The sequence below is a fragment of the Chenopodium album genome, chromosome 21 (assembly GCF_948465745.1).
Source record: "Chenopodium album chromosome 21, dcCheAlbu1.1, whole genome shotgun sequence".
Taxonomy (NCBI): domain Eukaryota; kingdom Viridiplantae; phylum Streptophyta; class Magnoliopsida; order Caryophyllales; family Amaranthaceae; genus Chenopodium; species Chenopodium album.
The window spans coordinates 18,402,512-18,430,329 of record NC_137854.1 but is presented as its reverse complement, the minus strand read 5'-3'; the positions used below and the strand labels follow the sequence as shown (position 1 = coordinate 18,430,329).

Here is a 27,818-nt window from a genome sequence, read left to right as displayed (position 1 = left end):
CTAGGATTATGTTTCTTGTGTTTGGCTGCTTCAAGGTGTTAGAGAAATTCTTCTATAATTTTCCGTTTGCAAGATTTATAAGGTTCCTCATGGTTGGGTTACACCCACTCACTAGTTAATTGTGCATGCTTGTTAGAGACAATACCTTTGTTGGTCCTTTTTCGGCTATTTCACTAAATGCCACTGAGTACTTAAAAAAATTCACCAAATGCTATCACGGTTTTCAAAATTCACCAAATGCCATCGAGCTTTTAAAAAAATTCACCAAACGCCATTAATGACTAACGGCCGTTAATTCCGTTAGTCATTAAGATTAAATCATGACACGTGTCATGATAAGATTGGTTCATTTTAATTATTTATTTTAATTAAGAAAAATAATATATTTTTTTATTTTAGTGGAAAAATTTGCTCGGGTATAGTTTTGGGGGTCATTTTGACCCTTTATGGGCATAAATTAAGCTTGAAATTGACAAAAAAAAACATAAATGCTCCGTTTTGTGTTTTGAAAAATTTCGATTAGCGTGCCATTATTTTTTAACTATCAAAATAGATCGAGTAAGGTTTTGGGGGTCATTTTGAACCTTTATGGAAACAAATTAAGCTCAGAATTGAAAAAAAAAAAAACGTAAATGCTCCGTTTTACATGTTGAAAAATATTTCAATTAGCGTGTGATTATTTTTTAAGCATGAAAATTGATTTGGGAAGGTTTAGGGGGTCATTTAGTACCTTTATGGAATCAATTTAAGCTCGGAATTGACAAAAAAAAACATATATGCCTTGTTTTGTATGTCGAGATCGTAAATTTTTTTTTTCCGAAAAAATGCAAAACGGGGTATTTATGTTTTTTTTTTTGCCAATTTTGAGTTTAATTTGTATCCATAAAGGGTAAAAATGACCTCAAAACCTTACCCGAACAATATTCGTCATGAAAATCGAAAAAAGTATTATTTTTATTCATTAAAATGAATTATTATTGTGTATTAGTTTTAAAAAGTATTGACATTTGGTGAAATAATTTTCTAAAGTAATGACATTTGGTGAAATAAGAATTGCATTAACGGAAAACTAACGTTCATATGCTATTAGTGGCACGAGGTGTCATTGTATTATTTGTCGGTGACATTTGGTGAATTTTGAAAACCTTGACGACGTTTGGTGAATTTTGTAAACTAGGTTAGGTCCCGTGCCATGCACAATAATTTTCAATAATTATTTTTTAAATTAACAGTTTATTATATATATATATTTTTTTTTTACTTTTATATGTTATGTTCATATCAATTAAATGTTGAAAATCTAAAAAAATGGCAAGAAAAACTACTCTAAGACTAATCAATCAACAATGTGTCCTTCTTAGCTAGTATTATTGAAGTATCCATACAATACTAATTAATTGAAATTCTAATCATAAATTATTCAAGGAAAAAAAAACATCATTTGATGATTTGATATTCACATTTCATTATTCATTCAAGCTTGTAACTTCTATTACATAATTAAAAAAAAAAATCAAGAAAAAATTTATAACCTCATTGTAATAAACGTATATAATACATAATATGTCTTTCCAACAAAAATAGCCCATAACAAATTATGTTAAGAATTTTTTTTTTTTTTTTTTTTTTTTTTTTTTTTTTTTTTTTTTTGCTTAAGTCTATGATTTTCAATGGAAAGATTCATCAATATCTTCTATTATACTTTTAGGAAATCAATACTTTATATATTTAAAAAGATTTGTTTCTTAAATAAAAAAATAAAAAAAAGTTAAAAAAAAATACTAAGGACACACCAGGAGATGACATGTGTCATTGATGGTGTGTATTTTAACTACTTTTAAAATTAACTGTTTATTATATTTTTTTTACTTCTATATGTTATATTCATATCAATTAAATGTTGAAAATCTAAAAAAAATGGCAAGAAAATCTACTCTAAGACTAATCAATCAACAATGTGTCGTTCTTAGCTAGTATTATTGAAGTATCCTTACAGTACTAATTGATTGAAATTCTAATCATAAATTATTCAAGAAAAAAAAACACCATTTGATGATTGATATTCACATTTCATAATTCATTCAAGCTTGTAACTTCTATTATATAATTAAAAAAATAAATCAAGAAAAAAATATATAATCTCATTGTAATACACGTATATAATACATAATATGTCTTTCCAACAAAAATAGCCCATAACAAATTATGTTAAGAATATTATTTTTAATTTTTTTTGATATTAAGTGATTTTTGGTGAAATAGCTGTTTAATTTTTTATGTATTGTTATTTTGTGTGTCAAATCAAGACTCCTCTTAAAAAACTAAAACCAAACCGGTTAGCTACCTCCTCAAAGCGTAGAATCAAGACTCCTCTTTTAAGTACGAACTCTATGCTCACCCCTGCCGCAAAACCGGCATAGATATTATGCCCATCTTCCCTTTCTCGGCGAACTAGTTAGGGCGTCGTCAATTTCAGTTCAAACTCTTCAAATACAATTCTTTTCAATCCCAAAATTTTCCCAATTATTACCAAACAACTATATTCTTGATAAACCCCAAAAATCGTTTTGCAGAAATCAGAAAATTAGTGAAGCTATTGAGAGCTAATCCTTATTCAATTGATCATAGATTTGATAAATTATGTCTCTTCCTTCAATTGAATTTGCGTATTTGACTGGTGATTTTCTTCGTCAATTGAAAGATGGAGACCCTAATTTAAAATTGCCAAATCCCGTTCCCGTTCTTCGCTTCGTTTTCGAGCTCGTTTCGTCTATGGTTTGTTTCTATTCTTTTTCTGTCAATTGAATTGAGTTGAGTTGAGTTGAATTATTTTCTAAGTTTAATTTGTGGGTTTTTGATTTTTCAGGTATATGGTACTTTGCCGTTTCAGAAATGTAAAGCGGCATTGGATGCGGTTGAGTTTTCTGATGTTATTTCAGAGGAAGAACTAGGTTCTTATTTTGCGGATATTGTTACACAAATGGCTCTTGATGTGAGTATTCGATTTCCATTACTCGTATTTTCACGTCGTAAAGTCTATTATAGAATTTATAGATAATGGAAGACTATACTTTAATCAGGAAACATTATATGTATTAGCTCGTATAAACTTTCGATTATGACCTGCTTCTTCCTGTTTATTGTTAAATGCTTTTTTTGGGTTGACAATTAATCTTACTTGGAGCGAGGAGTAAGAAACTGCTTAGAACTGTGACTGCCTGTGCTTATGGCCTATCGGGTTTTAATTTTAAAAGTCTGGATAATTTTACGGACATTTGATTGATGCCATTTTCACATGAAAGTAGTGTGCCACTGCTATGTTATTACCATGTCTATCTCAGTGTACGGATGCAAAAAGGGTAGAGCACGTGTGCATACCCCCCCTCCTACCTATGTGTGATTACATGTACAATATCCATACCCATTGGTATAAACTATAAACCTGTACTCACCTTTGTTCATCATCTAATTGGATATCTAAAACCTTTAAATAGGACTAGGATATCTCATTTACTATTGATCATTTATCAATGTAAAGTATTTCACAAGTATAAATCAAAGAAACCACATTAGATTTGAGTTTTGTGGCTAATAGAGTGATGAGTAATATTAATGTGGTTAACATCATATAGGTTTTAGGTTAGGGCTCATCAGCTGTCAAGAATGTTGACTTCCATATTTAAGCTTGGATTAGTTTATCTAATTTTTGTGCGTACAAGGTTTTGTTGGGTTGGCAAGTGGTTGTGGGCCAAGTGGGCGGGTGAATGAGAGGCGGGTTTTGCTAGATTTGTGGTAGCTGCGATTTCAAATTTACTAACCTAATGACTATCTGTAGTGGGTGTGGTTTTGTATTCATATTCGCCTACAAGGCTACTACCCTTTGAAGTCATAACCAATCCACCTGTGGAATTCCAGAAATTGTATCCACTTGCTGTCCATATCTCCTTTGTTTACCATCTTTTGATTTTTTAGACAGAAGAGGGGGATTGTAAGGTGGTAAGATTCCTTCTATATGATATGGGGTATAAGCTAAGCCTTTTATATTGGATACTCATTGTATGCATTTTATCTCTTAGTTTTACCTGCTTTCATGATTGGTTATTATACATAGAATAGTAAGTATATTTTCATTGGTGAAATTGATAACATTAGTTATATAACTAGGGTCATTACTATATGCTTGAAATTTTACGCTATTAACACACTTCAATGATCATCTTTGATGATTTAGATCTTACGAAAACCCGAAAAACGTAGTCATGTGGGATCTTGTTAGATATGTCTCTATATGAAAACATCATTTTTTTTTACTAATAGATAATTAAAAGTAAGTAATAATGTAAGACATGGATTGACAAACATTTGACTCCAAACATTAAACTAAAAAGAATGGATGAAGTATTAACCTATGTTACTTGGACTCTTCATTTTACCTCAAGTACCCGTGTCGGACCCTCGACCCTCGGACATGATTATCCCAACTTGGGGTAATTTCTCTAACCAATCCTTAACTTAAACTAGTTTATACTTTATAATTCCACATTTTATGTTTTCAACTGTTCTAATTAAAAAACATTTTTTTAACCCCTTTGCGTATATTCTTTCTCAAGTCTCTTTATCAATCCATGTTTCTCTCTCTCTCTGCCTATCCTGTGAGAACCCCAACTATCTCCAATTTCTAACTCAGTTAAACCACCACCTTACTTTCGCTTCCAGCCAATCTCCGCACATCTACCTTCAACCTTGCCTTTGCCTTGCATAGCTTAGACCTTGCAAATCTAACAAAACCAACCACGAATTTAATTTCTTGAAAGTTGAAGAGAGAGAAGGAAGATTAAAAAAGATAGAGAGAGATAAGGAGATTGAAAGAGAGAAAATATGGGGGAAGTTGGAGATGAAGATGAATGCAAATGAAGGATTTTGTTTACTTGAATTGAAGATTAAGTGTAAATGAATTAGATTAGGTTGGTTTGGGTAAATAAAATTAGGTGAGAATTAGTGGTTAAGAAAATCTGATTGTAGTTAGTAAATTGTGTTTTAATTTTTTAAATGAGGGTATTGTGTTCAATTTGACAAGTATTTTTTTTATTTTTTTATTTTCTTATTTTTTTTTTAATAACTAAGGGTTTGTTTGGCATCATTTTTGGTTTTCAGTTTCCTTTTTTTTGAAAACTAAAAACCAAAAACAGGAAACAAGAAAAAGGTGTTTTCACTTTTTTGTTGTCAGTTTTCAAAATTATTATGATTTTAATAAGTCTAAATATTTTTTGATCCATTATGTAACATATGTAATATACTTTGAAAAACAAAAAACCAAAAAACAGAAAACCACAGCAATGCCAAACGGACCCTAAATGAGGAAATAATATTTTTTGTTGCACATAATGTTAAGCGTCCATTTTTTGTAAATGTTGCACATAATGTTTAACGGAGGTAGTAAAATAGATGTAGTAATCAGATTGCATTCTTAAATATCAAATAACCTGGAGTGAATTAGCATGAAAGATGTACCTGTTCTTTAATTTTGAGAAATAGAGTGTTGTCTTAACTAAACTCTGATGGGGATGTTGGAGGAGAATCATAAATTGTGGAGGGGACAGGAGAGGAGGAAGGGGAGGAGAGAAGAATGAGAGGAGGAAATGATGTTGGTTGCCCATCTACAAGGGCAGGTTGGTGGCTTCATGAATCTGGGTAGAGACTCTTCCCATCGTCAAAAAGTTGTGGCAGACTGGCACTAGGAAGGGGCTGAAAGTGGAAGGGACAATTGATAATTGTTTTGGCACCATTGACATGGGAATGTAAGGGTGGGTGACAGTTATGTGGAAGATACAGAATGGAGATAGAAGAAATTTCTAAAACCTATTTCGTCATTTCAAATATTAAAAAAACCCCATTTAGCCGTTTACAACTCACATGAGACCATGTTGGGAAGATGCTCTTATAGTTGGATTGTCCGTATTTGATCGAAAGATGGGATAATCTAATGTGGAATGACTATAATTTGGGGTGATGTTGTCAATTTTCCCACTTTCATATAGCTTCCTATATTCTTTTGATTATGTTACTGCACCATTATGTACCATTGCTCATTGTTTTTCTTATCACTTTGATTTTCTTTCTCTAACTGATATTTACAAATGTAATTGCATGCAGCTTACCATGTCTGGAGAAATTCGTGCTCGCCTAATCAAATTGGTTAGTTGTGCATTTGTTGTTTTTGCTTTTTTAATATTGGGCTAGTGATGATACACTCTTTCTGCTAAGCCTTCTAAACATGTCCATTGAACATCATGCAGTTTGGCATTTGATATAGCTCCTCCTTGTTTAAGCCTTTTATGCTTTCTATGGGGTTACCTAAGCTCATAATGCATCTTGTTAAACTCATTTGTTTGAGTTTTTATTAGAGAAAGAAAAGTTGAAAGAATTTGGAGTTGACTTTTAAGGGACTTGGTTAGTTGTGCCGTAATATACTTTTATTTACCTTTCCCATATACTATACCCTTATACCAAAATTTGTGCACTTGACCATATTTTTATGCTCTTAAATGTCATTACATACTCTCCCTCTACTACCCTTATGGCCTTAATTCCAGTATAAGAAAAAATAGAATTGGGCACTATAATATGGGGCGAGGGAGTAGTTATTTACTTATTTTTTAAACTTGCTGTTGGCTATCTGATGCGTCTGCTTTTGGGTTGTCTATGTGAAGCTTAAGCTAATTGTATTAAGTGTAACCTCATGTACTGTGTAGCTATGCTTATATAAAATATCCCAGTTGGTTGGAGTTTTGTGGATTACATAATCCCTCTGTGTTGTATCACTATGTTCTATTCTTGCATCATTAATTTTGCATTACTACGGGGCTTGTTTGGTAACATTTTCATTTTCCAGCTTTTGGTTTCCTAAAAGTAAAAACCATTTTAGTTGTAATAAAAAATAAAACTAAATTACAGTTATATAAATTAAGATTATTTTAGGCTGCTTTCAAAAATTAAATTACATAAGCTTGTTAAATTACAGATAGAATGTGATTGTCATCATCTGCGCACTTTGTCTTATTCACATGTGTTAAGTTTTCTTCAATTCGATCCTTAAGCAAAAGGATGACTCTGTTCAATCAACGGATCACTAATTCGTTATAGTTGAGAAAGTCTGAGATAGTTTTGAAGCAAAACATCACAGGCAAATTTTTTATGGGGTTTATGTTATTGTAATAGATCATCTTTCTCTTTGTTTTAGTTTTACATTTATAGTCGTCAAGATTAGAATTGCAAGGGGGGAGAGAACATGTACAAAATCGCCCTCACCATAAACACCATTTCTGGCCACTTTTAGCGATAGAGTCATAGAGGAAGGGGTAATGATAGCTGGGGTTAACCAAAAAAGGAGATAATAACCAAACCTAATCAAACCACTTAATATGGTTTTTTGATTTTTGCTTCGGTCACTTCATAATTGCTTGGAATTTGTTGTTTTCAACCATTTTACCGAACATGTTTTGTTTCCAAAATGTTAAAAAAACATGGAAGTCTAAAGTCTAAACACCAAAACATTCCTGAATGCCCTCTAAAATGTTTTGTTAGTTACATGAATATTTATCTAAGTTAATCGTTGGCCTCCTCTATTACACATCTGACTTTGAATGTAATTGTCTGTTTATGCTCTGGCTTAGGCTAGGTGGCTCGTGGAGTGCTCACTAGTTCCAGTGAGGTTTTTTCAGGAGCGGTGTGAGGTTTGTTATTGCATTTCTTGTTTCGATTTTGTTGAAGAATTATTTTTATGCCATAATTTTCAACTGTTATATTGCCTACGCTTCAGGAAGAATTCCTCTGGGAGTGTGAAATGGTCAAGATAAAGGCTCAAGAACTAAAATCTAAAGAGGTTTGCAGTTGGCGTTATTCTTTTACGTTTTGTCATGCCATCTATCTGTGTTCTTGTCATATATTTTTTGTACATACCTTTGTATACATCTGGTTTTTTTTTTATTTTTTTATTTTTTAGTCTGTATGAAAGCAATTCTATTTAGTGTTCTAGCTTATCAGGGTTCATTAGTTTTGATCAGTCCATCTCTCTCTCTTCTTTTAACAATTCTCTTTATTAGACGCAATAAATTTAATTTCCACCCACCTTATTTACTTGCTTCTCACTGGGTAGCTGATTGGATTATTAATTCATTTATATGGGAATTCTAATGTGATTGTTTTCAAAGTTTCTCTTTTTTGACTAAATGACTAAGCTTTTAAATTAGCAACCAGTAAAAGTGCATATACTTCAATTGTTATAAACAAAAGTTCCTATTTGGTGAGAGTGTGAGACAGTTACTGAAAAAACAAAAATTGAAGCCTGGTGTTCTTTTATAATACTCTATATCATTAAGTTTGATTTTGGCAAAATTTATCAACTCTCTCCTTTTTTTTGGTTTGTGATATCTCTTATTGGGATTAAAGGCTTTGTTTTTATTTTTCTTTTTCTCTTTTTTATTTTATTTTATTTTATTTTTTTATTGTATTTTATTTTATTTTACTTTTTTTTTGTCAGCAACATCTCTTATTTAATTGTCGTTTTTGCTGTTTCAGGTTAGAGTAAATACTCGTCTGTTATATCAGCAGACAAAGTTCAACCTCCTTCGAGAAGAGAGTGAGGGCTATGCCAAGCTGGTATGTATCCTGAGAAAAAAAAAACATTAACTGTGATGATTTGGATTATGGGCTTCATTGGTCAGAGTTTCTGATAATAATTAATCCAAGCAATGTACTGTGAATGAGTTTGTTTTTTTTGATTCAATTTACTTTTTTTTATAAAGGTAAAATTCGAATGCTGAAATTAGATTAGTTGTGTCAAATGAAAAAACCACTACTTTGCTCTTTGTTTTATTCATGTCTTCAGACATTTTATTTATTTGTTTATTTTTTTTTTTGAGAGCTCATGTCTTCAGACATTTACATAATCTTCTTGTCACTATTTTACTTGGATTTTTTAATTTTTATTTTTTAAATTAAGGACCCTATTTCTCATTGTTCTTATTGATTGCAATTCTCATTGATTTGGAAGGAAAGAGAAGACGTTGTGAAAGACCTTATACTTGAATGTTTGTTTCATGTGATTTCTTTTTGTGCATTGAAGCAATTATTTTCTGAATGATCTTCCCTGTGTGAGATTGTTTGAATCATCAAAGTTGCTGAGGATTATGTCTTGAGAATGTTGTAATTGCATGACAGTTTGCATGTTCATCATTTGTGTTTCTTACTGCTGCTTATGCTATATGCTGTAGGTAACACTTCTTTGTGAGGGTTCAGGGGATCCTAACTCATCGTCCTCAAAGATCGGCACTATTAAGGTTTAATTTTTTCCCTTTTTGTGATATTGGCTGTGTTATTATATTTCTGCTTGAACTGACCATGTAAATTTTGCAGTCCTTGATTGGTCACTTCGATTTGGATCCAAATCGTGTTTTTGATATAGTAAGTTGGTGCTGATTATCACCTGAAATAGGCCTATGTGCATATGGTTTTCTATGTTTTGCATTTTTTGATTTATTCTATTGTTCATCTTCTTAGGTCATGGAGTGTTTTGAATTACAGCCTGACAATAAGCTTTTCTTGGATCTCATTCCAATTTTCCCTAAGGTGTTTAATAAGTCATTTATATTTTGGTTGGTTAGTGTTGGTTTGCTGTTTATGGTCAAGGCTTACCAATTACCATGTTGCCAACTTTGTGCAGTCACATGCTTCTCAAATTCTAGGTTTCAAATTTCAATATTACCAGCGTATGGAAGTTCAAAATCCTGTGCCTTTTGGACTGTATCGGCTTGCTGCTTTGCTTGTCAAAGAAGACCTTGTTGATCTTGATAGCATGTGAGTATTTGTGTCCTAAGCTGAGTATTCCAATGGTACTAGTATCTTTGCTTGTAGCCTTTTCTTTTTTGTCTCCTGTTTTAAAAGATCACTGTTTTTTTTTGCAACCAATGCCCTTTTGGCCTTTATGCATAATGCGGGTTAAAATAGAAAGGAAAAAGGCATTATTAGTGTAGATGAGGAGAAAATAATTGACTTAAGTGTCTCTTACTTTTATTCAGGAAAAGAGCATATTGTGTAACTTCTTATTTTTTATGTCTGGCTGCAATTGTTGCCCAACTAATTGCATTGTACATGGATTGTTGACTTTATCTTGAAGCAGAGTGAGGACGAAACTTTCCTTGCAAAATTTCTAGTTATACTACCTCGGTTTTGTAGTAATCGCAGCAATTTGACTTTTGCACTATTCATTTACTTTGACTATACTTTGTAATAATAGCTAAATTTAAAGATACAATTAAAGTAATATGATGTAGTTTGCACACATCGGTATACAAACTCTTGTAAACTTTAATAAAGACGAACAAATATAGACTTGGGAGCATGATTGGTGTGGAATTATTTGTAACAATTTTTTAGTGCCTTTTATTGAATTTCAATTTTGCTATTACAATTTTGTCTGTAATGACTCATTTATGTTGGTTTGTGCACATTTAATGATTAACTCTATGTACGGCTGTTTATCGGTCCAAGACTGGACCGGACCGACCCAGATTGGACTGAAGACCGAAAATTAGAATTTTAAGAACCGAAGACCGAACCGATTAAGCTAGGACCGAAAGAATCGGTTCAAAACCCAAACCGGACTGCTTTGGACCGATTTAAGAATTTTTGTAAAAAGAATACTGAATTTTTAATAAAGTTATGGAAAACACGAAAAAAGTAAAGGAAAAACTATATTTTTAACGTCATTTTTTGTATGTATATTACATAAAACTTATAAATTTAAAGTTTTCTAAGCTTATTAAGGATAATTTTAACCATTATTTAAGGTTATACGCATATTTTTAATAAAAAATCGATCCGTTCATGACCGGGTTTTAATAGGGTTTTGGACCGGACCGGACCGAAGACCGGAATTTCAAGACCCGAAGACCAGACCGATTGATTCAGTCCGGGGTGGTCCGGTCCATTTTTTCGGTCCCGATCGATTTATGAACACCCCTAACTCTATGCATCTTACTCTTATGTTCCTCTACTACTTTCAGTAGAGGTTGTCTGTGGTATGTAATTATTTGGATGACAAATTGTAGTCATGTAGTAGTCCTTCTCTATTCTGTTATGAGTCTAGGATTTTAATGTAGGATGGATTTATCTCGTCTCCCTTTCTCTTTTGTCAATAATCACTAAAAAAAGGTATCGTTAGATAGTCAGCATAATCACTTTGATAATTTTTGGTAATTATGTTCTGCTTTTGGTTGTTTTTAGATTTTTTAAATTTTAAGTTCCTTGTCGCTGCTTTGAGGTCTTTCACTCCGGATATATGTATTAATTCAGTTGGATGATGTATAATCAACAATTTAATATTTGCAGATATGCACATTTAATTCCCAAGGATGAGGAAGCATTTGAAACTTTCAATGCCATTACAATGAAGCGCCTTGATGAGGTCAGCATAATCCCTTTTTCATTTTTGTTCTACTCACTTTGCTTTAATTTATTTTTCATACTTCATTTACTATCTCACATCTCTTACCCCACAATAATCACCTTTCCACATTCTCTCTTACTTTATTCGCCTTTTTCGTACCCCCATTCACTATTTACATTCTTTTTCTGTTATTTTATTCTACTTCATCTTACACCCATTCACCTTTTTCAATCATTTTTTAACTTGAACATAAAAGAGTGAAGGAAGTACAAATCTAATAGGGACTTAATAGCCTTTCTATAAACACATAATATGTTTTGTACTATTTACTTTTTGGACAAGCAGGACAAAATCTGTAGGCATTGGTTTAGAGGGAATTTTACCTATGGACAAGTTTTTTTTATCAAACCTTGCCTGAATGATTTGGCTTGAAAGAAATTGTAAGGTATTAGATGCCTTTGTCCGTAATCTTTGAAGCCTCTAGCATTGTGAATTTTACCAAATGTAGAAAGAATGAAAAAAAAGGATTTTGATTTGGAGCTTTTTCCTTCGGTGTGCCTAGGTCTCACCGTGACATATAGCATGAACCTTGGCATACCTGTTACTCTTATCTTACACAATCAGTTAGTTGAAGTTGGTGTAGTCACAATTTAAAATTAAGCAGCTTGTTGCACATATGGTTAGTGAACATCCTTTGTAGTTTGCTGTTAAAAAACTAATTTTGATATGTTAAAGTTTTATCTTAGAAAATGGTAAGATGATAATAAATAGTATGTATTACTACCTCCGTTTTTTTAAGTTGACACATTTTGACTTTAGCACTATTCATGCACTCCTCTTTGATCGTGTTTTGTGTTTCATACATAATGAAAAATAGTCATGTGAGATCTTGTTAGATTCGTCACAATATATAATTGGCAAAATTGGGCTCAACAACACGAACTTTTAACAAGGTGCAAGTAGCAGCATGAACTTTGACTAGTAGCTATAACAACACAAACTTTTTTATTAGGTGTACAAAATATCATAAATGAAGCTTGATACCAAAAATTTTGACGAAGACATGTTATCTAATATTTTATTATTATAAAAAATCTTTTAGTATTGCGTGTCTCAATTTTTTTTATGGGGAAAATATATTAAACGAGGTTTTGGAGGTCAATTTAATCAAATTTGAGATCAACTTTAGCATAAAAAATTACATAAAAATCGATTTGTGTGTTATAAAAATGTCCAGGTCAAAGTATTGGCTCAATTTGGACCTCTAGGACTAAATATGATATCATAATTTGCAAACAGTTAATAGTATATTAATATTCAATAAAGTTTTCGATCCTAGGTTTGTGCACCCAATAAAGAAGTTGGTGCTATTAAAGCTACTAGTCAAAGTTCATGCTACCATATGCACCTTGTTAAAAGTTGGTGTTGTTGAGGCCAATTTTGCCTATATAATTTCAAAATATCAACTTTTCATAATTTTTGCTTATCGGTAATTAGAAATATTAATGGTTGAATTTGTATATTGGCAAATGTGACTAAAGAAACATGTCAACTAAAAAGAAAGAGAGGAAGTATATGTTAAAAGACATTAAATAAATGATCATATAATGATTAACAGGAAACACTTTAGAAGGATTGCTTTTGTGAGCGCTTAAATATTAGTTTGTTCACTTTTAGGCCATGTTTTGTTCACCTTAAAAAAATAATATTTGATAAAAATAATACAGTTTACTGAATATAATTTTAGTTCAGTAAAAATAAGGCCAGTTCAATAAAAGTAATTTTAGTAAGTAAAAATAATTTTTAATCTGTAAAAATCAGTAATTTCAAAGTACAAATATAATAGAGAATAAATTTTATTCAGTTCAATAAAAATAATTTCAGCAAATATAAGGCGAAGAGAACAGGGCATTAATCAACCCAATCCACTATCTTGTTATTTATATTCACCTTCATTTACGCATGGGTGATTTACACTCTTAAAATGGAGATGTTGGTTATGATCTCTACATTGAGTTGTTTTGATTTTTTTCTTTTAGACTTTGCTGCGTTATCTAGGATGCGTTTCATTGTGTTGGCTCATTGTAACAGGCTAACAAGATTGGAAAAATAAATCTAGCTGCAACGGGAAAGGATCTTATGGATGATGAAAAGCAAGGAGATGTGACTGTAGATCTGTATGTCGCTTTAGAAATGGAAAATCAAGCTATCAATGAATCTGTTTCAGAGCTCGAGGACTGCCAAACACTAGGCTTGCTTACTGGTTTCCTTCTTGTGGATGATTGGTATGTGACTTATCATTACCTCCCTAATGGAAAGAGGGAAACATGCTTGTCGTTTCCCTACTAAGACATTTATTTCATCGTTGCTTGCACTTAAGTTTGTTACTAGTTACTAGTTTGCTGTTTGCTTTGTTGCTCTATTGTTATGGTTCAATTTTGATTTTTAGCTTGATGTGGTAGGTATGATTTGTCTTTTTGCTAACCATATGAGCCCCAAACATTGGCTTTTTCGTTTGTAATTATTTTATTCCAGGTTGCTATTAGATCAATTGTCCCCTTAGCAAAAATACACAAATGTCCCATTTAAAAATATGTTAATGAAAATATAAAAAAATTAAATTAATGGTTTGCATAAAAAATAATTATATTTATAAACCATAATTGCCATGTCCCAGTACCCATGGTCAAATATAAGATAGTCCCTGTGCCCTAAGCTTTTCGAATTGCCATGTTAGACACTCGGATCAAAAATCTGAGTCTCCATGGGATAGAAGTTACATATTCCCTATCTTACAGCAAGATCTTTATTTGGGTGAGATTTATTGTTTAATAAAGTATTATTTCTATTGCATTTGGGAGGAGACATTTACTATGCATAATGCATTTCGTTACTGTTCCGGTGTTCCCCTTCTCATGGAGGGTCAAATCAATATGGCTGTCATATTTCTTCTTCTGTTGTAGACTATATCAAGTGAGGAAACTAGTGGCACATTGTATAGGTATTGTAGCATGTGCAAACACACTAAATTTCATGGAGGTATTGTAGCATGTGCAAACACACTAAATTTCATGGAAAAAGGATACAAGGTGGCTTATGTAAAACAATGACATGATATGCTAGGTAATAATTTGGAAAGGGATTTTGTATCTAACTATATAGGTCGGTGGAGGCATGGAGTGACTTTTTCTTTAGGAGTTTGATCTTGATGGATATACTGCGATGATTATACTGTAATTTAAAGTGATGTTCTCTCTTTTGAAAATGTAGTGTTCACTTGGGTATCAGGGATAGGAAGGCTCCTCAAGCTTCTATTATTTACTTATGTTGATAAGCAGTAGTATTAATAAGATCCTGCTGGAAGTGTACATTATACATGGTATTAGATTGCTTGCAAGCCATTATAATATTTATAGAGGAGGGAGGTATACTGATTTTTTTTTTCCTGTCTTCAGATTGTATCCCTACTAGATGATTCCCAAGCATGCTCGGTTTTTTTAATTATTGATAATTGAAATTTAAAAATTTCTAGAAAAATATAACATAATAGTCAATTATAATAATAGTCTTAAGAAAGATGAAATCCTAATAATAAATATAATGAATTTCCTAGGCAAATTATTGTTGCTACAAAAAAAAAAAAAAAAAAAAAAAGAGTAGAGTTTAGGAGGGAAAATACCCTCCAAAAATTACTCTGATTTAGTATAGAGTAATAGATGGTACATCACCTTGTTTTTAAGGAGTTAGTTTAAATCTCTTAGGGTTGATGTTGCGTGTGACATGGATGCAGACTTAGAGGTTCTTAATTACTGAATTATGGAGGATGGCTAAATAGTGCTTAATCGGGTATAAACTTGTCAATCGGGTCAAGTTCAGGTCGGGTCAGGGTATTTCTGGTCGGGTCACTTTGGGTTCAAGTCAAGAAATGCTCTACCCCTAACCCCCAATGTATTTGGGTTTGGGTTAACCCAATGGGTTTAAGAATTGATTTTATTTGATTCATTTTTTGCTTATTATTAGAAATATTTGATTTTTCAAGCTATATTTGCGGTTTATTTTTCAATTTTGTTAATTGAACATTCTCACCATTATCATTTGTATCTATTACATTTCGACTACATAATTTAAACCATCAGATTCGTCATCAAAGGAAGAATCCAACATTAAATATGTGGAGAATAATCTCTTGATATAATTTCTTTATATCACTAATTTATCTCTTCAATCATATATTTGACATTGTTAATATAGGTGTATATAATCTTTTTGATTGTGTAAATAATTTTCTTATACAGTTGGTTATTATCTCTCTTACTTAACTTATAGTATTACGTTATCTTCACTATCTTTGTAGTACATATTATGTAGTGATTATCAATGCAATTTCAACCTTAACATTTAAAATAATGATATAGTGTAAAGGACGTTGGCTATACAAAATTCAAGCTTAACACCATCTGATAGTGGTCAGTGGAGGTTGGTGTGGGCTATGTGGTTGGTGGCATGGCGTGTATTATGCGGATGCAGATTGTGTAGGTCGGTAGGTTAGTGTGACCGTGTGGATGGCGTTTGGTGTTGATCTAAGAGAGAGATTAGAGGGAAATGAATATAGAATGGTAGATGGATGATCAAAATCAATCAAAGAACAAGATATTCATTTTCCAAAAAATGTGTATCTTAAATTTTTCTTTAAAAACCCCACAAAAACGGGTCAGCAGCTCAGGTTGGGTTTGCCCAACAAATTACGGGTTAAATATGTTCAATCAAAGTCAGGTTTTGGGTCGAAAATGTTCAATACCCACCAAAAGCGGGTTGGGTCGAGATGGAAAGATAACTTCATATTTTGGTAGAGCTTGCTTGAGGTTGTTGCATATCTGGTATCAAGAATTAGTCTCAGTGTGTCAAGAATCATCTTCTGAGTGGAACTTCAGTTTTCTTGATTGTATATACATTATGATGTAGCTTGAGGGTTTCATATATATTGTCTTTTTCTTATGTTGGTGATACCCTCTTGGTGTGTTATTATGACATCAATTATTTAGTTAAATTCTATCCTAATAAAATATGAGTATTGAAGCACTTACGGATGATTTTCTGAACGCTTTTTTTTTTAATTTTATTTTTTTTTTATAATTTGTTGCTTGAATAAGCCCATATCAGATAACCCACTTCTGGCTTCCTTAACAGCATCGGTTCCTTTATTATTGTATTACAGGTATCATGCAAATATCTTGTTTGAGCGTCTCTCACCTCTTAATCCAGTGGCATATGCTCAGATTTGTGATGAGCTGTTCAGGTACACAAAGACATGTATCTTGTTTCTGTTTTTTGAGATTGGATACTTTTAATAGTAGTAATTTCATATCCTGTCTCCATCTGCTGTTTCTGGGCTTAAATAACATTGTATGCACTTAGTACTTCAGTAGACATGAGTACATAAAGTCTCTACTGATTGCTGAACATATTGCACACATAGCAAATTTTCCGGCATACCAGTTTTGACATTTGTTGTAAAACCTAACCCCAAAATTAAAAGTTGTACTTCCTCCGTTCTTTATTACTTGACCAGTATTCCTTTTTGGGAAGTTTCTCTTTACTTGACCTGTTTCCTTTTTTTGGCAAATTTAACACTACACTTTTACTTTTTTACCCTCACATTTTAAACACAATTATAAACATATACCCTTTGTTACCTTACCCCATTTTCTCTCACCTCAATCATTCAGCCCCTTAGTTCGATCTTCATAGTTCAACAGTCACCACCATATCCTCCCTCCTTCCTCCAAGTTATCCATGGCAGCCACCTAAATCCACCAGCCTAACAGTATTTTTGAAACACCGCCGCAACATCAATCGTCACCCTCTTTCCTCCAAGATGTCCATGGCAGCCACCCATCTTCACCTTCCTCCAGAAAGATCGTCCGAAGAAGAAGAGGCGCTATGAGCTGGTGTCACTAAACGGCTTGGTAAATGGAAATTGATCCAAAAAGATGTTGAATTCAACTATTTTCTTCATTCTCGCTCCAACGTCGACCTCAAGCTCACCAAATTCAAGGCCATGGTGGTCGAATTTGGCTAGTAATTGTAGATCTGAAACCACCATAGCCAAATTCGACCACCAAGCTCTCAATTTATGAAAAATCTGTGGTCGATTGAATTTGGCCAGCAATTGTTGACGGCATTTTTTGACAAGTAATTTCTGAAAAATTTGGTCGAATTTGGCCAACAATTTTTTACGGAATTAGTCACTGTAGAGGAGTGGTCACCGTAGAGGAGAGACAAAGGGTTAGCCGGGGCTGTTGCGGTAGTGAAGGGGTTGTATTTGAGGTGGAGCTTGTAGTTGTAGTGGTGGTTCTACTGGCTCTAGTGGTGAGGTGGGTGACAGTGATGACGGGAAGGGTAGGAGGGTTTGGTCAGTGGGCAGGGGGTAGTGGGTAAGGGCAATATGGTCTTTTAGCTTTCTTTTCAACTTTTCCTTGATATTTGTGCTAAAATGAAGTAGCTCATGTAATAAAAAATAGAGGAAGTAATTTTTTTTTGAATTCTAATGTGCTAGTCAGTTGAAATTGGGGGTTAGAATCTGTGGCAGATATTTCCGTATTCCTTCTTGGTAGCCCCAATTTGCTGATCCCGTTGTTTTTCTTTTACTTATTTCGATCTCTAGCATGATTTTAAATCTCAAATGTAGTCTTATTCTTTTCCTAGCAGTGTCTATGAAGCATTAAATATTAAGTCATCTCAAAAAGGAAAAAAGGCTTTTTATCTGTAGATTTCAATGATGGTATGGTGCTATTAGTTAAGTTATTGGTTGGCTAGTATTATTAGTAAGTTTAACATAATTATTAAAATAATCATCGTCATTAGCACCACCATTATAATAGTACTCGTATGACGGTGGTAGTTGTGGACTTTGGGTAATAGTAGTAGTAAGTGAGTAGTTCATGTTTCAAGAGTTTTGAAGACATCTTTTATATTTTTGAAAGTAACTTATAAAGGTTAAGTACTCAACCTGCTTAAAGTGCTAATTTTTTTTAGGTCTTAATCTTTTTGTCACTTTTACTGACTTTGTACATTTAATGTATTTTAGGTTGATTGGAAAATCAATTTCCTCAGCATACGAAATTGTCCACAAAATGCATCTTGAGAGCTTCATGAATGGTCCAAGACTGTTGGAGGATGCAGATTCTTCAAAAAGCTCTCTTATTCTGCTACCTAAAGAGCTTTTTGAGATGCTTACCTGTGCTGGACCTTATCTGTATCGTGATACTTTATTGCTGCAAAAGGTGAGTGTTTTGTTCGCTTTTGTTCTTCAAGGTCCTTTTTGTTGTTAAACCTTACTAACAATATGCTGTATATGTGTTCTGTGAAGATCTGTAGAATTTTAAAGAGCTATTACCTATCAGCTCTTCAACTCATTAGCAAGGGGGATGGAACTCCTGGACCTGTTGTTGATGTTAATATTAATCCTCGATTGCATCTAAGAGAAGCAAGGTCAAGAATTGAGGAAGCACTGGGATCTTGTCTGCTTCCTTCGTTGCAGTTGGTACCTGCAAATCCTGCCATTGGCCATGCAATTTGGGAAGTGATGAGTCTTCTTCCTTATGAGGTGTGGATTATATAAGTAGCCTAAGCTGTTTTTGGTTATTTGGCATTCTTTTTGACTTATAATGAATAAGGTTGAATTATGTAGACAAGTGATGCCTTTGTTTTGATTAGGCAAGATATCGTCTCTATGGTGAATGGGAAAAGGATGATGAACGGATACCTATGATTTTGGCAGCAAGACAAACAGCTAAGGTGTGCCCAGTTATGTGTTTGAATATTATCAACCCAAAACAATTATGTATGTCTAATTCAAATTTTGATTTGTATTTCTAGTTGGACACAAGGAGGATCTTGAAACGGCTTGCAAAGGAAAATCTAAAACAGCTTGGTCGTATGGTTGCTAAGCTTGCTCATGCCAATCCCATGACTGTTCTCCGAACAATTGTTCAGCAGGTACCTCATTATCTTTTTCTAGCAGCATATGTACTCATTTAAATTACATACAGTATATTTTTTTAGGGAGAGTTTCACTGATATTGCTCTTGCAGATTGAGGCCTACCGAGATATGATCATGCCAGTTGTGGACGCATTCAAATATTTGACACAGGTGTGGTTGATCAACTAAGGCCATATTTTTTTTTTTATTCTTTCTTTGCACACTCTCCTTAAGGTTGTTATTGTCTTTTTGAGAGCAGAATTTGGAGCTTTGTGCTGTGTGGGTTATGTGGAGGGGTTACTAAACTTTTGATTTTGGATGACCGTATATTCCTAACCGTAAAACCAGTACATAATACTGAAACATGTGGAAGTTAAGATCAATTTAACAAATTAGTTTTAATATTGTGAAATCATACAAATTTTCTTTGTGAGTCCTTTAGCAATAGCTAGACCTGGCAATCTTGACCCGAATGATCCGAAAACATTGACCCAAAAAATTGACCCGAAAATGACCCAAAACCCGAAATTGACCCGACCCATACCCTACCCGAAAATGGAGTTGGCCCGATCCTGAATCGACACCCCGACCTGAAGTGTTTGACCCGAATTGACCCGAGACCCGAAATTGACCCGATAGCCGAAATGTCCCAAACAAAAATTTTGAATTTAAAATATCTTGTACCAAAAATAACTCAAATTGTTCATTTTCAACCGTAGCTAAGCTCATAAACTCAATTGATAGTTTTTATTATAACAATAACAAAATATATACTCCGTATAAAATTATTGATTTGAGCTTTATTCTCTAATGAAACAACCTGAACATGACCTGATCAGATTTTGACTTGACCCAAATATGACCCGAACATACCCGACTTGAAAGTGACCCGACCCGAACTCGACCCGATACCTGACCCAAACTCGACACAAAACCTGAATAAACCCGACCCGACCCACACCCGACCCGAATGTTAGCTGACCCAAAATGACCCGACTTGAAGGTGACCCGACCCAGACTCTACCCGAATGACCCATTTTCCAGGTCTAGCAATAGCACATGGATTACTTAGGTTTGTTAAAATTAGCACTAAAACTAGGTTTGAAGTTTACTAATTTGATTAATCATTCAAAGGTTTGAGTTAGCAATCTCAAAAGTCCAACACGGTTAGTAAAACATGAATACAGAAAATGTTTATAGTTTGGTAGTGAAGGGGCAAAGTAGACAAGCAAGAAGTGGTTCTTTGAAGGGGGAAGTAGTTTAGTTGTGACCTACCCGTGGCCACGACCACGACCTACCTGCGGCCAACATTTGTGTTGATGTAGATGTGGCTTTGGCATGGAGATGAGTTTTCTTATGGATATTTCTTGCTTGTTTGTTATTAAGTTTCCATAGTTTTGTTTATTTAGGACTAAAGTAATTATATTGTATTTAATTGTAATTAATTTAGGAAGATAATCTTTAGTGTCTTAACATCCTTTGAATTCTAGATCTACCTTAGACTTTAGAATGCATAAGACTTGTTGAAGGGTTAGGTCCTTAATGCCCTACAAAAAGGGATCATGGGTCTTTTCTTTTCAATGCAAATCAACAAAGGGAGACTAACAACCCTCGTAGGCTTCTAGATTAGTGGCCGTTGGGTTAGGGGTAATTAGAAGGGGAAAAGGAATGAACAAGGCTAATTCCCTTTATTGTTGTTTGTAATCCAATTTTTAATCATTCCCTTCACCCTCTTCATTCCTTCAAAGTCTTGTACATTGATTCGCCACATCACCCATGTATTTCCATTCCCTTACTTAAACCACCACACATCATCACCACCATTGTTCACCAACACCGCATGTCAACCACCACCGCTCACCAACACTACACGTCCACCACCACCACCCGCTGGCACCAATAATATAAAGATAAGAAGAATTGAAACAAAGAGGCGGTTTAATTTGAAAATAAGTGAATTGATGAGGGCCCTAAGAAATTATGAGTTGTGGTCTAGAATTCATCATTCGAATGAGTCTTGAAATTTCTTGGAGGAACATAAGGTATTATGAAACTAGGGTTTATCCGATTGAAAATGTGTTGTACTTCGATAGATTTTAAAATTGACGTGGGGGTTGATCCTTATACGGATATAGGAAAACTAGTTTAAATGTGCTCGTGAAAATTGTTGCCTTCACGCAGTGTATATCCCTTCTTTCATTTAATTTGTGCAGGGTGTTTCCACTTAGACATGGAGCGGCATTAATTTTTATTTTTATTTTCATTTGTTTTCTTATTTATTTATTTATTTTTTGTCGTTTTAATCTAATATATAAATAAAGTAGGCATTTTCCGGAAGCATTTGAGGTGCCACATAAGCAAAAGTATTATTTGGACCAGTGAAAAATTAAATTTATTTTTTATTATAGAATTAAAATATTCATTCGCCATCTATGCAAATGTAATGAATGAGATTTGAGGATTTTTGAAAACAACAAATAGTAATTTATTGTTTAAATTATTGAAAAACTAAAAATTATCTTTTGATATTAGGATTTAAATTATTAAAAAAACTACTTAAAAATTATCTTTTGATATTAGTGATAGTTTCATAATTTATTTCAATTTAATAAATCCAAGTAATTAATGACTGAGAAAAATTAATCAAATAATTTAAAAACTAAACTACGTTACAGTTATGTAAAGAAAATTAGAATAGTAAAAGTATTGGGTATTTTAGTGAATTGGAGTGACATTTTAGCAATTCTTTGGCATCTTTATTTATTTATTTATTTTTAAATTAATTTAAGTAGGTCTCCCTCTTTTTTTTTTTTTTTTTTTTTTAATGGACTAGTTTTACCCCCCTACCACCCCCCGAGTTTTGGGTGGTTGGGTTGAGTTTGTTGTATTAATTATATGTGGGTTTTGTTGGGGAAATTAAAATAACTAGCTTCTGTTTGTTATTATTTGCAAATTTGGAGGGTTCCACGGACTCCTAGGCAAAATTTGTAAGTGAGTGTTAAATGGAGAGAGAAAGATAGAGATGCATGTGATGAGGGGAGAGAGAGAGAATGACAACTGAAGGTGAAAGAAAACATTTGTTGCAATCTTGCAAATAATTATGACACATCCATTTTTGGCAATTGTTGCAAATAAAATGAAACAGAGGTAGTATATAAAAGAGACAGTGGCTTAATAGTTGATTTAATAGTATTCGTGGGGACCATAAGAGGAGTGATACACTGGAAAAATGTAGAGTTTTGCATTAAAAAAAAGGGCTGCCTCTGGAAAGTATTGCATATTAAAAATACAAGGAGTAAAGTTGAATCATCAGACATTATGCACGGACGAGGGGGAGAGAGTTTTTAGGTGTCTATAATTGAAATCTTGTAGATTGATCTGTACTTGGGTGTCTGTTATGAGAATAATGCTCTTTCCTATTCACTTTATTTTGTGACATCCTTAAATTGATCTACACTCGGCTGTCACTATCTGTAAAACATGGGGATACATTACAATATAGGTTGGGTTAGATATTTGGTTGTCTTCCTATTGAGGTAATAGAATTGTATTTCTATGCATTTACTGCTGCTCTTCTGGTTTTATATCTTTTCAAATTATTTTCTTGCAGTTGGAGTATGATGTCTTGGAATATGTTGTGATAGAGAGACTGGCGCAAAGTGGTCGTGAAAAGCTGAAAGATGATGGGCTTAACTTGTCAGATTGGCTTCAATCTTTGGCTTCATTTTGGGGACATCTGTATGTGTGCTTTTTGCCTTTTCTTTTTCGTGTTTGTGTGTGTGTGTGTGTGTTCTAAAGTTCCACTCGCTTTTGGTTTTGGGTTGAAGTAAATTTGACTCACTTTTTCTTTATTCATTTTTCGTCAAACCCCTTTTACTACCTTATTTCTCTTCTTTGTACTATTTACCCCTTTCTACTCACTGTCACTTATTTTATCCAACTTTTTTTTGTTGCATCCACCTGCTTTTTACTCAATTCTCTTAGTTTTTTTCCTTTTTCTTACACCCATTCACTTTTTAAAAAAATTTCCTAGAAGCAAGAGTCTACATTACGTATTCAAATATTCGTAAATGGAGGGAGTATAATATTGTATATGTGCATATATCTGAAAATTATGATTCTAGGTTTTGTAGTAGTGTTTGATAGAAGTTCTATTCAAATATACTTTTTGCCGGAAATATTCGTATGATTTGTCAATGAAAGCTTGTTAATCCGCTATGAATCATAAGATTGTGTATGTGACTATGACTGACGCAGCTGGAAGTTATTTTGGGTATCTTAGTTTTATTACTGGAAACATGTATCAGCATCCCAAATCTGGTGTAAATTCCCTGGATGATATCCTTTCAATGGTTGCTTCTAGGCATATCTGAAAGGTCACACAGCAATTTTGATAAATAATTTCCTTGCAGAGGGTATCTGGGTGATAATTGGTGGCTTGGCAAGAGAGCTTCCTTATTACTTGTTATGCCTTCTCAAACTTTCCACTAGGTATTATTGGCTTGCTGCTATGTGATTAATGTCTGAGGTGGGGTCAATGGAATTTCTGGGCTTCACTTTTGTAATGGTCTACTTTTAAAATTAAGTCCATGGTATGATCAGGTTTCAAGATGTCAGATCTATTTGAGGAATTGAATTATTGCTATATTGCTGGACTGTATGAGCTGTAGTGTTTCTGCTGAATGAGATTAAATGAATCCCATATGAGAAGGGCTGTTGATCCTCATACAGCTGATGTAGATACTTTGAGATTTGTCACTGCTGAATAAATACTTGATGGAGCTGTTTTTTAGTAAGTGAGTGCAGTTGTGCTGGTAAATTTTATTTGTCAAATTTGGAGTGGACTCAAAATATAAAACCAACATCTGCTCTCCATCATGTTTCTGTGGTTTGTAGTTTTGGCCTCCTTTTTTCCGCCAAAAAATCTCGTGGTTAAGTCCCAAGAGAGAACTTGCTTTTGTTTAAGGGCATTCATTTATAAAAAGTGGCACTCAGACTAGATATGCGGAGAAGTGGTTGGTCTGTTCAGTGTCTACATATGGTGGTAATTTCCGAAAATTATTCTTCATTGCGTTTCTGAAAGTATTAAGGTATCCCAGCTGTAAGTGTGCCAGCCTAGGAATGAAAAGTTTGTTTTGGATTCATTACTTCTTAAGGGTTCAGTAGGCTGGCTTGTGGTGAGTTTATTTCTTCTATTTAAAGGCACCTTATTTGGCTGGTTGGCTTTGTATCTTTTTGGGAAATGGTGTGCTTGTGTTAACTTTCTTCTACAAGTGGGTGGCACTTCACAGGAGGCTTCCATGTATTGGTGTATCAACAAAACTCTCTGACCATATTCGAGTTTCTAGATCACTTGAAGGAAGCTAATAGGAATGAGTCCTGACATTCTTCTTGATCTTGACTTGTGAAATCATGGGGTAGATGATCTGCCTACTTTTACAATAGACATGAAGTCCTTTTGAATCGAAGGAAGGAGTGAAATGGAAATAGTTGAGTAATTAAAGGGCCCTTTAATTTTTCTTTTTACTAGTTCTATATTAAACCTCCGTTACTTGCTGGTTTGATGAGCTGTTTATATAACCCTAAATCTATATGAGTGATAAGAGCCAATGGTTTTAGATGTCAAAGATTTAAGGTCTGTTTCGCTTAGTTGGTCTATTGTTGTATGTCCTGGCTGTGTGGTGTTGCTCTTGTTTGAGAAGATATACAGAGGTGCTATACCAGTTGGTTTTTGTGATTATTACTATTCTTCTTCTGTTCTCCATTACCATGGCATGTGGATTAACTCCATCGAAGTAGGAGCTGAAGTGTGTTTTGAGGAAGCAATTATTATTGAATATTGGAAGGATTGGGATCTTTGGATCTGCCAACTAAACAAAATTTAGATTGTTGAAGTGTGATGATGTATATTGTTCATACAACAGACTGCAAGAGAACAACTGGGGAGGTTAACTATCCGTTCACTATTCTATATTTTGGGGCAAACCCTTTCCACGTTGGAGTCCTTATTTCATTTGGAAATCCTGGTGAAATTTTCTTCACATTGTGTCTTTTTGACATAAATAAATGGATAATATGTGGGGTCTTGTTTGATTTGTCGCTAGTTTTGTACTATCTACTTTTTATAATTCAGAAAAAAGTGTTACTAGAATTATTTTCTACATTGGCAAGTGTAAAAATATAAAGTGTAAAGAACTAATGTAGCTGTGGCAAATAAAAAAAAAAAAAAAAACCTAATGTAGCTGGGGTAATATTTACCATCGAAGTACACCATATGATGTATTGTTTAAATCATGTTCATTTATACTATTTTGGGCTATAATTGGTGAAACCCTTTATTAAATACATTCTCTGTTTCATAAATATTGAAGGTTGTACTTTAGACAATATTCTTCAGTCCTCTTTTAACTAAATATTGGGATTTACATTCAAGGAAAATCATAGTCATGCGAAGTCTTGTCGAATTACTCGCAAGTATCAGTTTTTTATAACTTTTATCATTATGTAATTAAATATTAGAGGTTAGATGTTTTTTGGGAAGCTTGATTTTCCGATGTTGGAATATTATGAGAATGAAAAAAGTATTTCTTTGTCATTGAACAAAACTCTGAATTTTGTAAATGCAGTTTATCATTCAACTGGAAAAATATTTGATTAAATTGTTGACTTACCGAAGTTAAGCTATTACATAACAAAAGACTTCTCCTTATAACAGTATAGCTGGGCTTTTTCTGCATATATATGTTATGTCAGCCTCATCTATCTATTGAGGCTTTTTTGATGCACTCTCTAACAGACTGCTTTGTTTTTATTTTACTTTTACTTCATTAGCACCTACAAAGTTGTAGTTATAGGATCTAATTTTTTTGTTATTACCATGCTTTTTTCTTTTTTCATGCCTAACTTTGTTCCTGATTTGTTGAATGTTACAGATGCAAGAAGTACCCTTCAATGGAGCTGAGAGGTCTGTTTCAATACCTTGTCAATCAATTGAAAAGGGGTAAAGGAATTGAACTACTTCTACTGCAGGTATACTTTATAATGTTTCAAAAAAGTCTGTGGACATGAATAAAATTAAAGAGCCTTTTTTCATGCATCTAGTAATGCTCTTTCTAGGAGTTGATACAACAAATGGCAAATGTTCAATACACGGAAAACATGACTGAGGAGCAGCTGGATTCCATGGCAGGTGGAGAGACTTTGCGATATCTGGCCACTTCTTATGGCATTAGCCGAAACAATAAGGTGATGATTCTAGAGATGGTTTTTCTATTTGAGAGAAAGCAAGTGCAATCTGTTAAAGTATTAGAAAGAGGGTAAGCTGTTTTGGTAGAAGAAAAACTGAACACACGTGAACTTTTAATATACTAAGGCTTTTTAAGAATTCTTGTTTGAAGTAATTAATATTATGTTATTATTATACTTCGTATAAAATTAATAGTTGAACAAAAAAGAAAAGTTGTAAACTTGAAAGGGGGTGCTTTTGTAATTTTTCCCCATGATAATGCATAGAGCTAGTGGTTCAGGAGCCATTATTATGCAAACTATTCAGGCGATTCATTTGCATTCCATATCTGGACTTTAGTTACGGTTTAATATGAGATATGGTTCATTCGAAAGCTGTTTATACAGTGATTGTTTGCTTTATAAGATTGTATAAACCTAAATTTATTATGAATATTGAAGAAAATTTCAATTTCTGGATGTTTTGTAGTCCTACAGTAAATTTGTAATGGATTAACTAATGAATAACTTGCATTTATAAAGGTTGTTCTGTTGTATCTTTGGGTGGGTCTGGTTCTCTTTTTTTTTTTAACTTGTAGCTCTTTGCAAAGCTAATGCCGTCTTGTTAATTTTGACCTGTTGAAGTTACTACATAGTTCACTGATTGGTTCTGACTTTTAACTTTTGTTTTATTGGTTTTTATTCTAGCCAGCTTATTCTTTTGGTTTTTCAAAAAATTTATGCACTGAAAAGAGTTGCCTGTTTACCTGATAGATTGTAATAGGGGGGAAGGGTTTTTGGCCATGTTATTCGTACAAAATTAGAATTGTCAGACATGTATACATCTTCGAGTGTGACACAGGGATTTGTGGTGAAATGTAGAGCTCTGAAGCATGGGTATGACGACTTTATGTCGTTTCCCATATCAGGCACAGGAGGGGGACGGGTACAAGTCGGGTGCACTGTAAATATGTGCCCAAGATGTCTCTTGAACAAGGGGAAGAATTAGATACTGCATGTTGGATAATAGTTGGTCAAGGCTCTAGACTAACTTTTCTAATTCGAATAAATTGTGGTAGGTTGGTTTTGTCTTCCCACCCCAAAGTTTAGTATAAAGGAGTATTCCTTGTAAGTATTATAATAGTGATCATTAAAGAAGTAAAAAA

The 27,818-nt window shown here is 33.4% G+C and overlaps 1 protein-coding gene across 1 annotated transcript in view; it reads left to right on the top strand.

Moving 5' to 3' along the window:
- The first annotated feature begins 2,406 nt into the window (after positions 1-2,406).
- The window catches only part of LOC145602014 (THO complex subunit 2-like), a 37,806-nt gene continuing 12,394 nt past the window's right edge, over positions 2,407-27,818 (top strand). Inside the window, exons 1-21 of the mRNA XM_081658123.1 lie at positions 2,407-2,775; positions 2,867-2,992; positions 6,154-6,195; positions 7,674-7,733; positions 7,820-7,882; positions 8,578-8,658; positions 9,273-9,338; positions 9,415-9,462; positions 9,559-9,627; positions 9,722-9,855; positions 11,389-11,464; positions 13,538-13,731; positions 16,662-16,742; positions 18,534-18,729; positions 18,816-19,052; positions 19,163-19,243; positions 19,325-19,444; positions 19,540-19,599; positions 23,039-23,166; positions 26,361-26,457; positions 26,545-26,673. Of these exons, the coding sequence (XP_081514249.1) occupies positions 2,641-2,775; positions 2,867-2,992; positions 6,154-6,195; positions 7,674-7,733; positions 7,820-7,882; positions 8,578-8,658; positions 9,273-9,338; positions 9,415-9,462; positions 9,559-9,627; positions 9,722-9,855; positions 11,389-11,464; positions 13,538-13,731; positions 16,662-16,742; positions 18,534-18,729; positions 18,816-19,052; positions 19,163-19,243; positions 19,325-19,444; positions 19,540-19,599; positions 23,039-23,166; positions 26,361-26,457; positions 26,545-26,673 (2,223 nt within the window). The 5' untranslated portion in view covers positions 2,407-2,640. The remainder of the gene's footprint in view (positions 2,776-2,866; positions 2,993-6,153; positions 6,196-7,673; positions 7,734-7,819; positions 7,883-8,577; positions 8,659-9,272; positions 9,339-9,414; positions 9,463-9,558; positions 9,628-9,721; positions 9,856-11,388; positions 11,465-13,537; positions 13,732-16,661; positions 16,743-18,533; positions 18,730-18,815; positions 19,053-19,162; positions 19,244-19,324; positions 19,445-19,539; positions 19,600-23,038; positions 23,167-26,360; positions 26,458-26,544; positions 26,674-27,818) is intronic.